This window comes from Dendrobates tinctorius, unplaced genomic scaffold (genome assembly GCF_039654945.1).
Source record: "Dendrobates tinctorius isolate UK_male_01 unplaced genomic scaffold, ASM3965494v1 ptg000082l, whole genome shotgun sequence".
NCBI classification, from domain to species: Eukaryota; Metazoa; Chordata; class Amphibia; order Anura; family Dendrobatidae; genus Dendrobates; species Dendrobates tinctorius.
In genome coordinates, this window is record NW_027361750.1 from 24,911,346 (window position 1) to 24,925,179 (window position 13,834).

At 43.5% G+C, this 13,834-nt stretch overlaps 1 protein-coding gene across 1 annotated transcript in view; it reads right to left on the reverse strand.

Moving 5' to 3' along the window:
- The window catches only part of RP1 (RP1 axonemal microtubule associated), a 742,035-nt gene that overhangs the window by 200,702 nt on the left and 527,499 nt on the right, over positions 1 to 13,834 (reverse strand). Inside the window, exon 39 of the mRNA XM_073583994.1 lies at positions 1,729 to 1,857. Coding sequence (XP_073440095.1) covers positions 1,729 to 1,857 — 129 coding nt within the window. The remainder of the gene's footprint in view (positions 1 to 1,728; positions 1,858 to 13,834) is intronic.

Consider the following 13,834-nt stretch of genomic DNA (forward strand, 5'->3'; position numbering starts at 1 on the left):
ATAAATTAATTAAAAAAAACACTGAAGAAAAAAATACAAAAATGCAAAAAAGTGTTGAATTACTCCTCCCTTGACTCTTCCACCTACACTGCCACATCCACCTCCACTTCCTCTTCCACTTGGACCTCCGCCTCTTGGTTCAAGATTATTATTTGTTATTTTTTAGTCTATGTTATTTTAAGCAATTTTCCTATCAAAAATTGTTTGCAGGGCACTTGTCCTACTCTTACGTCCATTTAGCTTCCTTTTGCAGCCGCCTAACCCGTATTTTCACCATTTTATAGCACCGATGTTCAGGTTCCCTTTGACTTGTATTGGATTCGGGGTCAAGTTAACATGCTGAACCAAACTTTTTACTCTAGTTTGACCGAATCCGACACACCCGAACATCCACGGGGCAACTCATCCCTAGTATTTATCCCCTTAGATGTATAGTTACTTCTGAGGTTGGCTCCCCCTGTTTGCTGAGGGCTGTTGTGATGAACTCGCAACTTTCAAAGCACATGTCAGCTGATTTGAACACCTGATATGTGCCCCTAACAGCTGTGAGTGGATATTAACATGTTAATTCTGCTGTCAATCTCTGACAGTCGCATTTAACATACTCACACTGGAAGAGCGTCGCTGATCCCACCCATTGGCACTCGTGTCACATGACCATGGGTCGCCGATGGGTTGGCATGACCCCAGTGGTTGTCATTGCCGGATTGCTATGAGTGCCGCCCAGCAGTCAGCGCTCATAGCAAGTAAGCATTTCTGCTATATAGAGCAGGGCTCAAGCTGAAGCCCTGCTCTGTGTAGCACAAGTGATCGGATGATCACAGCTTCTAGTGGAGACTATTGAAGCAAGTGTAAAGTAAAAAAAAGCTTTAAAAAAATATTAAAAAATTAAAAAAATTTAAGTTCAAATCACCCCCTTCAAAATAAAGCAATTAAAAATATATAAAAAATACATATATTTGGTATCGCTGTGTTCAGAATCACCCGATCTATTAGTATATAAAAATAATTAATCCGATGAGTAAATGGAGTAACGAGCTAGAAAAAAATCAAAACACCAGTATTAGATTTTTTTGATCTCCACAACATTGCATTAAAATGCAATAATGGGAGATCAAAAGATCATATCTGCACCAAAATAGTATCAATAGCAATGTCATCTAGTCTAATTCTATGCTACCAAACATTTAAAACAGAATTAATCAATCTATCCCTATAATTTCCACTTATATGTTAAGAAAAAAAGATCCAATGAGGAGGTTTGACATTTGTTTATATGGTAGCATATATACCCAAGTCCACCTATTGCGCTGATCGCTGGTGGACACTTGCTCACTCTCTCCATAAACAATTATCTACATAGTGACCAATATAAAAATTATTTTCTGCCCAGTTGGTCAGGGAAGGAGCAGAGTCTCTGAAGTTTCATAACATTATAATTTAGAAGACTCCATGTGCAGGTAAAATAAGGAGAGAATAAAGTGTTAGCTGCCAGAGGGGGAAGAAGCCACCCTCCATCAGCACAGATTAACAGCGGCACTAAGGGGGACACACAGTAGCAAAAAAAATCTTGTAAATGCATTTTTTGTGCTAATACCATGTAGTCAGAACATGCAAACTACTTAAAAAAGATAAGATAACGCAGGATACCAAGACATTTGGAATGATAATGATTCAAAGAATAACCCGCTATAACTACCATAATATGGGCCCTAACTATGACATTACCTGTCAGCATAATTACAGATTCAGTCAGTTCTTCTCCCGAAAGGCTTGTGATCCAGTCATTGTAATAAAATGTGTGACAGGTGCAAGAGTAATCTTCTTTGACAATGATTTTCTCTAAGAACCATGAATCTAAACAAAAAAAAATTGTGAAATGGAAATTAGTTTTCATGTTTAAAATATATGCAGATAATGATATTTCTTCATTAGTAGGTCTGATAAATGTACTAGATAAAACCATACCTATATATTGTATATATAAAGTTTTCTGTCATTATTATTTTGATTAGGTTATCATTAATGCACCAAATAATAGCTTCATAAAGTAAATATAGCTTCATAAAGTCATACAAAATGCTATGAAAATCATAGTAAATATGATGATAATTTTGATGCAAGCCATTTTCATGTTATAAATTAGATATGATATTAGATATGATCGGATCTTTTGAAATTTGGCGAATTTTCCTTAACAATTAGATTTGTAGTTAATTTATTCTCTGCAAATTGCATAATTAAAAAGCCTCTAATTGTCTAGAAAATACAGCTCTGGCAAAAATTAAGAGACCACTGCAAAATTTTCAGTTTGTCTGATTTTTCTCTTTATAGGTATATTTTTGAGTAAAATGTATATTGCTCTTTTATTCTATAAACTACTGACAACATGTCTTTCCAAGCACTAATTTTTGGATTTATTTTCAGAAAATGAGAAATGGTCAAAATAACAAAAAAATGCAGTGCTTGCAGACCTCAGATACTGCTAAGAAAACAAGTTCATAATAATTTAGAAACAACCATACTAATGTTTTAACTCGGGAAGAGTTCAAAAATCAATATTTTGTGGAATAACCATGATTTTAATCACAGCTTTCCTGCGTCTTGGCATGCTTTCCACCAGTCATTCACACTTCTTTTGGGTGACCTTATGCCACTCCTGGTACAAAAATTTAAGCAGTTCTTCTTTGTTTGATGGCTTGTAACTATCCATCTTCCTCTTGATTACATTCCAGAGGTTTTCAATAGGGTTCAGGTTTGGAGATTGGCCATGACAGGGATTTGATGTGGTGGTCCTTCATCTACACATTGATTGACCTAGCTGTGTTGCATGGCTCATTGTCCTGCTGGAAAAAACAGTCCTCAGAGTTGGGTAACATTGCCTGAGCAGAAGGAATCAACAGTTTTTCCAGGATAACCTTGTATGTGGCTTGATTCATACGTCCTTCGCAAAGATTAACCTGCCCAATTCCAGCCTTGCTGAAGCATCCCCAGATCATCACCAATCATCCATCAAATTTCACAGTGGGTGCAAGACACTTGCTTGTACGCCTCTCCAGGTCTCCGTTTAACCATTAGCGACCAGGTGTTGGAAAAGCTGAAAATTAGACTCATCAGAGAAGATTACCTTACTGCAATCCTCTATGGTCCAATCCTTATGGTCTTTGGCAAACTTCAGCCTGGCTCTCCTTTGCTTCTCATTGATGAAAGGCTTTTTTCTTGCTTTACATGACTTGAGCCCTGCCTCTAAGAGTCTGTTACGAACTGTTCTTGCCATGCACTTCACCCCAGCTGCCATTTGCCATTTCTTTTGTAGGTCACTTGATGTCATCCTCTGGTTGCTGAGTGACATTCGAATAAGATGACGGTCATCCTGGTCAGTGAAGAGTCATTTTCGCCCTCTGCCCATCTGTAGCTTTGTTGTCCCCAATGTCTGCTGCCTTGACCTTGTTTTAATGGACTGCCAGCTTAGAAATTTTAAGGATGGAGGCAACATGATGGTCACTGTATCCCTCTACAAGTAAAGCCAGAATTGAGCCCTTCTTTTCCTCACTCAAGACTTTTTTTTTCAACTCCTTTGGCATGGTTAAAAGTTATTTTTTCATTCCTATTACCTTTGGGATATTACTAGCACTTGTTTTGCCATCCAGCTTGTCCTATTGCAAGAGGATTGTGAACACCTTAGCAGGGTTTTTTTATACTTTACTTTGTTAAATAAGATTTGGTTTAGGTGATCTCCTAATCAGAAGCACATTAAGTAGAATGAGGTGTACTCTGGTTGGAATTCAACTGACTCTGAAATGGAATGGCTGTCAGACATGTAGAGAAACTGATTTTTATAAAACTGTGCAGTGGTCTCTCAATTTTTGCCAGAGCTGTATGTGTGTAAAGCCCCCGTCACACACAGCGATCTCACTAGCGAGATCACTGCTGAGTCACAAGTGAGATCGCTGTGTGTGACACTTATCAGCGACTGGCCCCCCTGCTGGGTATCGCTGATCGTTGTGGAAAGGAGAGGACATTTTATTGATCGTTGGTCTCCCGCTGGCCAGCATGCATCGCTGCGTGTGGCAGGCGGAAGACCAGCGATCAGCGAGCTGGAGCTTGTAACCAAGGTAAACAGCGGGTTTCTAAGTGCTTAGAAACCCTCTGTGTACCTTAGTTACCAGCGCGCTGATGCAGGGAGCTGGTAACCAAGGTAAACAGCGGGTTTCTAAGTGCCGCATGGCGCTTAGAAACCCACTGTTTACCTTGGTTACTAGCTCCCTGCACCAGCGCGCTGGTATCTAAGAAACACAGCGACGCGAGCGCTTGTCGTCGCTGGTGCTGATCGCTGCTGAGATCTGCCTGTTTGGCAGCTCACCAGCGATCATGTAGCGACACACCAGCGATCCTGACAAGTTGATATCGTTGTCGGGATCGCTGGTGAGTCGCTGTGTGTGACGGGGCCCTAAGACTCTGAATTCCCCTTGGAATCTATTGAACTTGTTTTGAGGTGAGTAATGCAAACACAACCTTTGTAATGTCAAAAAGATCTAAACCTATCTGGCTAGGGGACACAGATAGTAACCGATTTTAACCAGCAGCCAATTTAACAACACAAGTTTCCCATTTTTTAAGCTACTTATATTGTACAGTTCAAAAATTATCTCTTTTAGGGTGCGAAAGCATGCATTGCTGTGTTTTTTAAACAGCTTTTTTAAAAGCAGCTCAAAAATTATATTTACTGTAATTAGGTACACACAGATGTACTGTTTTCAACGTGAAGAAGTTATTGTTTGTCAACTACAATGTAAAAATTTTACCTTTTTGGGTGTCCACAACTGGATTGCTAAAGACAAAATGATTAGGCAATTGCATAGGCTTAAACTCTATAAAAATTATCCATTTTTAAGGGAGACTAAACAGGAGTGCTGTTTTCAAAGTGAGGAAGCTATGTGAAGGGTGGACTGATATAATGGCAGCTTACAATTGTGGCGCCCCTGAAGGTTCAGTTGCCACAGAGGTACTGCACCTCCTCCTGAGGTGTGGTACCCCACTATCCAGGTAAGGTGGAGACACCTGACCACACTCCAACACCTGCATCCCACATAACATAGTAGTGTAGCAAAGCACCTTTGGTGGCTCCCTGTTTGGAACACGAAGAGTGCTGGGAGGTGGGCGGAGCTTAGACTGCACAAGCGAGTGGGAGAATATTAGGAAAAGGTCAGTCTGTGAGAGAAAATCCCCTGAGAGGGATGGAGTGAAGGAAGTGCTGCAGCAGACTCCTGAGACCTGGAGCTGCTGGCACAGGAAAGAGCCATAGAAAGCCTGATTCTTCAGAAGGAAGATAGTTTAGTACGGAACGAAAGGAAAAGAAGAGAACTAAGGACTAGGGTCAGAGCAGAGCCCTTCCTCAAGTTTGAAGCGCATGGCCGGGGTCCGGTCCCCGAGGTTGTATGGATACTGATGTTCCTGCAGCAGAAACCGGAGGAATAGAAGTCGTCACTAGTGTTGAGCGATACCATCCGATATCCAGAAATATCGGATCGGATTGGATCGGCCCGATACACAAAAAGTATCGGGTATCGCTGATTCCGATACCGGAAGTCCCATAAGTCAATGGGACAGAAATATTGGATTTAAAAAAAACCCTTTCTTTCCTTATACATCCAGTTCGGGAGGGGGGGAACAATGTGGGCGTTGCGTGGGAGGACACTGTGCGTGTCTGTGTGTGCAGGCGGGCTCTGTGCGGGCCTCTCGGGGGTCTGTACGGGCCTAACGGGGTCTGTGCCGGCTGCCGGCGGTCTGTAAGGGCCTGCCGGGGGTCAGTGCCGGCTGCCAGGGGACTGTACGGGCCTGCCGGGGGTCTGTGCCGGCTGCCGGGGGTCTGTACGGGCCTGCCGGCGGTCTGTACCGGTCTGTACGGGCCTGCCGGGGATCTGTGCTGGCTGCCGGCGGTCTGTACGGGCCTGCCGGGGGTCTGGGCCGGCTGCCGGGGGTCTGTACGGGCCTTCCATGGGTCTGTCTGTGTGTGCAGGCATCGTCCGATGGGACTACAATGACAGTGATTGACACATTAGCCAATGATGGGACAGTAGTAGTCCCATCATCCAGCTAATGTGTTGAATGCAAAAGAAAAAAAAAGAAAAAAAACATACATACTACATACATACAACATTCATACTACATACATACTACATTCATACTACATTCATACTACATACATACTACATATATACTACATTCACACAGCATACATACATACTACATGTACACAACATTCTTACAACATACATACATACTACATACATACTACATTCATACAGCATACATACATACTACATACATGCTACATATATATACAACATTCATACAACATACCTACATACTACATACATACTACAGTACATACATACAGCATACATACATACTACATATACAGTATACTACATTCATACAGCATACATACATACTACTTGCATACTACATATATACAACATTCATACAGCATACATACATACTACATATATACTACATATATACTACATTCATACAGCATACATACATACTACATATACACAACATTCATACAACATACTTACATACTATACTTACATACTACATACATACTACATATATACAACATTCATACATACATACATACATACATACATACATACTACATTCATACAAACCCCCGGCAGGCCCGCACAGACCACGCATCATGATGCGCACAGACCGCGCATCATGATGGCATCATTTCAGCAGCCAATCACAGCCACAACAGTGGCTCATTGCATTATGGGAACTTCCGATTTCGGTATTCGATATTGAAAAAATCTCGGTACTCGGTATCGGAATTCCGATACAGCGAATATCGGCCGATACCCGATATTTGCAGTACCGGAATGCTCAACACTAGTCATCATCACTTTATTCCCATCTAAGACTTGGGGGCACAACAGCAACGTGGGTGAGCCAGGATATGATAGCAAGAAGTCCCCGAAGCAGGCTACAGCTGTCTGCTGTACAAGTAGAGTTCTAAATAACATCAAGAGGGAGGAACTTGAGTTTAATATGCAACTACAAGTACTTCTGATTAGGCGCTAGTGTGGAGACGTTTAGAGAAGGCACATGTAGGAGGAGTGCTGGAAAGGTGTACTTTACCTTTCCTGGGAGTTGGCTGAGCCCCTGACCTAGAGGACACGGCACCGAAGCGGGCATCTGTGTGCACCAGACTGTGAGTAAAGCCTTGGAACTACATGCCCTTGTGTCCTCCACTTATTGTTGCGCCTTACACCTGGCTCTGCTACATCTACTTCTTTACATCATCTCCCCACTTGCCAACCTCATCTACTCTGCCCTGGGACTACAGCTCCACCTGTGGGGAGCTTCAACATCATTGCTGCAGCAAACCATCTGTCCCAGAGAAGCAACCCTGCAACGCTGGTCAAACTGACCAGAAACCACAGGTGACGTTACGAATCATCTCAACAACTTTATCCCCATCACTCTATCCCTTTACATTGACCGCCTGAGGCCACGGACCGGGTTACTGCCACTGTGACATCTCCCATTGAAGTCAACGGGCCCGGCACAGAGTGCCCCCCGGCCTCTGGGGCGAGTCACAATCATCCTGTAAGCATGTGTAGCTGTAGCAAGACACCTGGCGATGCAGAACACTGACTTCAGTTGAAAGTGTTGCTGTCAGAGGCTACATCATCCTGCTGTGGTTGACATGAATGATGAGACATATACTCCTTTACGGCCTCTGCTTCCTTTCCAATAATATGCTTGCCAAAGGCAATGTAGGCCAAATGCGATCTGTGTTTGGCACTGCTAATGACAGTGGTTAACAGATTCTTATCTGTGACACTAGGGTTTTTTCTGTCGCCCTACCACAACCATAGCCCATGACAGGTTTGGGTTTAGCATACATGTTGGACACAGTGATAATGTTTAATTTGTTTCAAAACTTTTTTGGTAAACAGTGTGAGAGACGACGGAGCTGTCTCTCCACTCCTGAAATGTGCCCTCACCCTTGAGAGTCCACAGGATTATTGTTTTCCTTTAATTAAACTCCAGGAACAAGCCCTTTGAAGCTCTGTGATGAGCAATTAGGACAGGGGTATGAACTCTCCTGCGGGCATAGCCAAACTGGATTCCTTTGTCTAACTCATGCACCACAGGCCACAGCAAGGCTCTGAGGTACTGAATCTGGAAAATGTCCTATAATAACAGAATGCAATATCTCTGAGCCTAGCCAAGCACATTATTGGACTCTGCATTCCTTCCCCCACAAGCCCTTAACATCCAGCCACCCCTAGCATTCTGCGTTATGGAGTTATGAAGCATAGCTACCAGGAATTACATGCAGTAGGCATATTTGTTTTCCCTGCACAGATAAAATCCAGCAGAATCCCATGGCGCCGCTGCCGTCTCATTCAGAGCTTCGGGCAGAAAATTATGAGCCTCCATGGTTCTGGACAGAAAACCATACTCTCAGATATGGGAGGAGAGAGGTTGCACAAGCCCAGGGGTGGCACAGAGTGTGGGAGGGAGCAGCCTAGGAGATAAGAGGCAGTTTATCATTTTGAGCTTAGTTTTTCTACTGGCAAGATGATCCATTAGCTGACACGGCCAGGAAAGCCCGTAACTAAGATTTGGACCTGTGATCCATCAGCGCCTCCCTGTGGTAACATGCTACATAACACAATAATTGAAACCCATCTATACCCTACCCTTTAACTACACTCTTGACTGTATACCTGTATATTGTTCTGGTAATATATGCCTGTATATTTCTAGTGCGTCTTTCGGCGATTAAATATAAAATTAATCTTGGGCTGCTCTTTTATCTTGATTTATGAATTCCCACGTCTGCACACTACATTGGCTATAACACGCTACCCGGCTTGGTTTCTGATCAGATATAAGCCTGCTGATGGATGGGGCTTATTTTGAACGAGGAACTGGTGGCAACAGACCATACTGTTTTAGTGAGGAACTCGGGCAGTGACGGCTGGGAGGTTTATATATACAGTATATCCCCAGCCTGGACTGGTGATATATATCCCCCCTTACTGGGAGCGCCTCAATAACTCGTACCTATAAGGGAAGCCTTTCTGGCGACTATTTGCCCTCGATGCAGTTCCCTGACTGACCTGGGGCAAGTGGTGGCGCCAGAGAGCCGATCCCTGCTGGGTCCTTCTCTCTCCTCCCCCGAGGTGAGCGAAGTCGACACCCCCCTCCCTTGTGCAATCCGTCACACTTAGCAAATGCTAGAAATATATGACATCAACCAGAGATTCTAGACAAAAAGGATAATTTGACAACAACCTGCCCATAATATCAGTGTGTGTATTTGTGTCTCCAATGTTGTGTCTGCATTTATATGTGTAATATATTGCCAGACAATGCACCATTTATTAACAGTGATGAACTTTGCACAAGTTATTCAATATTCGTTTTCTGACCTGTTTGCATAGGCTGACAAACAATGATGCGATGGAAGAAATGCTAATACAAATAGTCTATTCCCACACAGTATCATGTTACCAGCATCATATCCCATATTTACTGAGTGCTATGCTGCATTAATGATCTGATCATCCGACAAATGAGCGTTATGCTCCTTCATAACTCTGATGTCAAGTTTACATCAGAGGATAATCAGGAATGAGCATTCCTACTCCTACTAACAGTTTTCAGCTGATTCTATTGGTGTAAATGCACGATTACTCTCTACAGGAGCAATCCTTACTGGAGTTTTTAAACATCTAGCAACAGTTAACATAATTGGCAACTACTATCTTCTAATTCTTCAGGAATACTGCAGTGTTTGATCACCGGCTCCTCCTCATTAGGCTTCGCTCTTCCGGCCTTAAGATACTGTACTTCTCTATCTTAGTTAACCTCTCTGACTGCTCTTTTAGTGTATCGTTCTTTCTGGCTCTTCTTTTCTCTTCCCCAGTGATAAGTCCTAGGTCTCATTCTTGTTCTCTTTATACAGCCCCAACTGGAAACACTATCAGCAGATTTGTCCTTCAGCATGTTAATGACACACAATTATACACTTCTCCTGACATCAATTCTGCTCTACTGTAAACAGGTGCGTGAATGCAACAGCACAGACAATGAGCAGACAGTGATACTTATTCAGCACTATTTATTAGACTAACACAAAAAGGAAATCTAGTTATTAGTATTTACAAAAATCAGCACAATATTGTGGGCAACAAGAACAAGGTCAATACAATGTATTATTATACACTATCGAAATACGGTGATGCACCTCACTATGATATCTATCCAACATTCTATTTATGTATGTATACTGTTCTTATTATCTTGTGATTAGAAGGGTGGTTGGTCAGTAATGCTTATATTCCTATTTCAGTTCAACGGACGTTCTCACTACTAAGGCCAGGTTCATATTGCGTTAGGGGGGTGCGTTTAATGCATCCATTGCATAGCGGCATCAACGTTATGTAACGGATGCATTAACGCACCCATAGACGGCCATAATGTAGCACATCGCTAACGCATGTTATAATCGACATGCGTTAGCGATGTGCCGTCATTCTGTGACGGACCCTCGGACACGGTCTGCAGCATTCTAGGGTCCGTCACTGCTAGCGCAGATGGAGCATCTGCGCTAGCTCGATCGCATAACGCGATAAGAAAAAAGAGTAGCGTTAGTGCAGTCTGTTTAACGCATTGAAAGAACTGATCTGACGCAATATGAACCTGGCCTAAACTCGTAATCATCGTATTCCCTTTACTAAACTTTGCTCATTTTACTGGCCCTTACAAGGGTCATCGGTATTTCCCGCTAGTGTGCAAGTCCTATATATGAGAGTCATTTGCTGCGCAACATGCTTGTCACACTGGCAGTCTCAGTTGACGGTGCACTTCCCCATCACACACTCGGTACCGTACATCTATGCTGGAAGTAACATCCCACATGGATGCTCCTTACTGTGGTGACCTGGTATTCTTCCTCTCGAACTCGACCCCGCTCACTCGGCACCATTCTTCCAACTTCATTCTCTTGTCTCTGGACCTTTGCCCTAGGGACCTTTCGTCTCCAACTTCACTCTTTGGACTTCTCTTAATGATGGCTAGAAGCCAGCTACGCTGCGTGCACATTAGGATTGTTTCAGGTTTGGGCGCTTACTACTCTCTTTCCCAGGCTTTTATAATTAAAACTACTGCAATCCTTTTTGCTTTCACGTTCTGTATAAGCTTTGACCAGCAGATGGCGGTGCTCGCTTGCAGTTACTCGGAAAGACATTAACAATTCTCGTCTTTTCTGTTTTCTACCTCCTTACACTACATAAAACAATTGTGACAAACTGTCAACTGTCTCTAACATCATCGCCTCTGTATATCTGAAAGTAAAACTATCCAAAGTTGATTTTGTGTTTCCTTCCTCCTCTAGTCAACCTAAACTTAATATTTCTACTTATATGTGTGGCACTATCATATCTCTTAGGCAGCATATTCGTTGTCTTAAAGGGGTATTATAAAATTAATAGCTATACTCACCTCTAGGGCCGATGCTGTTCCAGTGGTGTTGACACTGGATCTCCCGGGGCTCTCGTGACATAATAATGTGGCCAATAAGTGGCCACTTCACCGTTCCCTCCTTCTGACTTAACTGACATACGGAGGAAGAGAAAACTACAGATGTTCTCCCACTTCCTCCAGATTTCTAATTTACTCAAAGGAGGGAACAGTGAATGGCCACTGATTGTTATCTCGTGCAATCTCTGTGGCCAATGTAAGACAAGTCCTGAGAGAGGCAATGCCAACACTTCTGGAACAGTGCCAGGACCGGAGGTTAGTATAGGTGTTGTTTTATAAGGGGGTAACATAGCTATTAAGAAAGGGTTGTCCGAGTAGTGGACAATGTCTTTAAGGTTATATTTTACTCACTCCTTCACTCTGTATCAAATCACTTGTATACTCATGTCACCTGCACCTAAAAACATATTCAGAATTTGTTGTAATTACCATTTTTCATACCGTTGCTCTGTAATGGAAAAATTGTTACCGTCACGGATTCATTCTCGTCTTGATTATGGCAACTCACTACTAATCAGTATTGCTCTCACTAAACTCTGCTCTCCACAATCTATCCTGAAGGAAGCAGAGAGGGGCCTATTTCTCTCCAACTGCTACTCTGATGCCTCCATCTTGTGCCACTCATTAAACTCGTTGCCACTCACCTCAGCATACAACACAAACGTATCCCACGCAACCACAAAGCTTTCCTTAGTGTTGCCCAACCCTACATCTCCTCCTTTCTCATCTCTGTCTAACACCCTACTCTCTCTCTCTCTATTCTGCGAAAAATATAAAACTAATATTTTTTGTAATCTGAACTTTCCACTCCAGTCTCCAACACATTTCTCCAGGACACCAGTTTTCTGAACTACTGCAGAGGTGGTGATGGTATTTTTTTTTCTCCACGTTAGCAGTGTTTACAACTCTTCCGGTCTCTCACAATATTACAAAAACAACATTACTCAATGGGCACTCTGTCATTTCAACCAAACATTGGTAATTTCATCAATTTTCATATCAATAGGAATACTTTGGAAGTTTGTCAAATAAATAATAGTACACTTAGCAATCTTTACATCATCTTAAATGCCCTGGTTGTGATTGAGTAACAATAGGTTTGTGAATTCCTGAGACAGTGTCATGACTGCGGCTGCTGCAGCGCCTGTCATGTCTACACTCGCAGCCGCCGTGCCTGCCCAACCTCCTAATACTTACCGTGCTGTTCCCACGGCGCAGTGTCCAACTGCTCCAGGGTCCCGGCATCTCCTCTCCGCTCTGTTGGCTTCACGTCCGACGGCGGACCTGTGCATGCATCTTAGGCTTCAGCCATGTGCTCTGCCGGTCCTTTAATGTACCGCACCTGATCTGGACCATCTGCGGTCCAATCAGATGCTTTTGCTGGCTATATCAGGCAGCCCTCCCTTAATGGAGGCGCCTGATTATTGTGTGCTAATGTGTACTAAATCTAGGCTGTCTCTGCGGGTGCTGGCCCACTGTTACTAATTAACCCTTTATTTGCTTCTGGTCTCAGCTCCCCAGTAAATCAGCCTTTGGTTCCCTGTCCTCTACTGTCCTGGTGGCCCTTGGTCTCCTGGTCCTGTTCAGCAGTCCCCATCCTTCTCTGTCCTGGTCCCTTTCTTGGTGCCACAGGGCCCACTCTCCAGTATCCCGAACCTTTTAGGCCTTCCAGGCCCCTATTATCTTGCCTTCCCTATCTACTTTTGTCTCTCAGCTTCACTACGAGCCGTCCCACTTTGTACCGGCTGTTGTGGTACCTGACTCCCCCGGGCCTGCCCCTAACAATCCCTGTATAGGGGTCGGTTCCAGAAGAGGTTCAGTGCCGTGACCCAGAGGGTCCACTCCTGGAAGCTAGCCCCTCCTATGTGTCAAAATATAATCAGGCCATGGATCCCGCCAGTGCCTCCGTCTCTGCTCAGAAGGAATTAGTATATATGCGAGAGACTCAGACTCGCATCATGTCCTTCATGAAAACCATGGATTCTCGTTTGTCGGCCTTACAGGCTGCAGATCCTGGAAATGCCTCCCAACTAGCTAGCCTCCATCAGGAGCTTGTCCAACAGCGCGATATGCAAGCCCACATTTTGACATATATGACTTCCATGGATGATTGTTTATTCTCCCTAGAGTCAGCCGCCACCTCGCAGGCGTTGGTTCGCGCCCCTGACTCTATTCCTCACCCTCCTCCTCATCTTGATAAACCACCTCCTGTGCAGGGCTTTTTAAATCAATGCAGTTTACACTTTGAGTTATTACCCCAGCA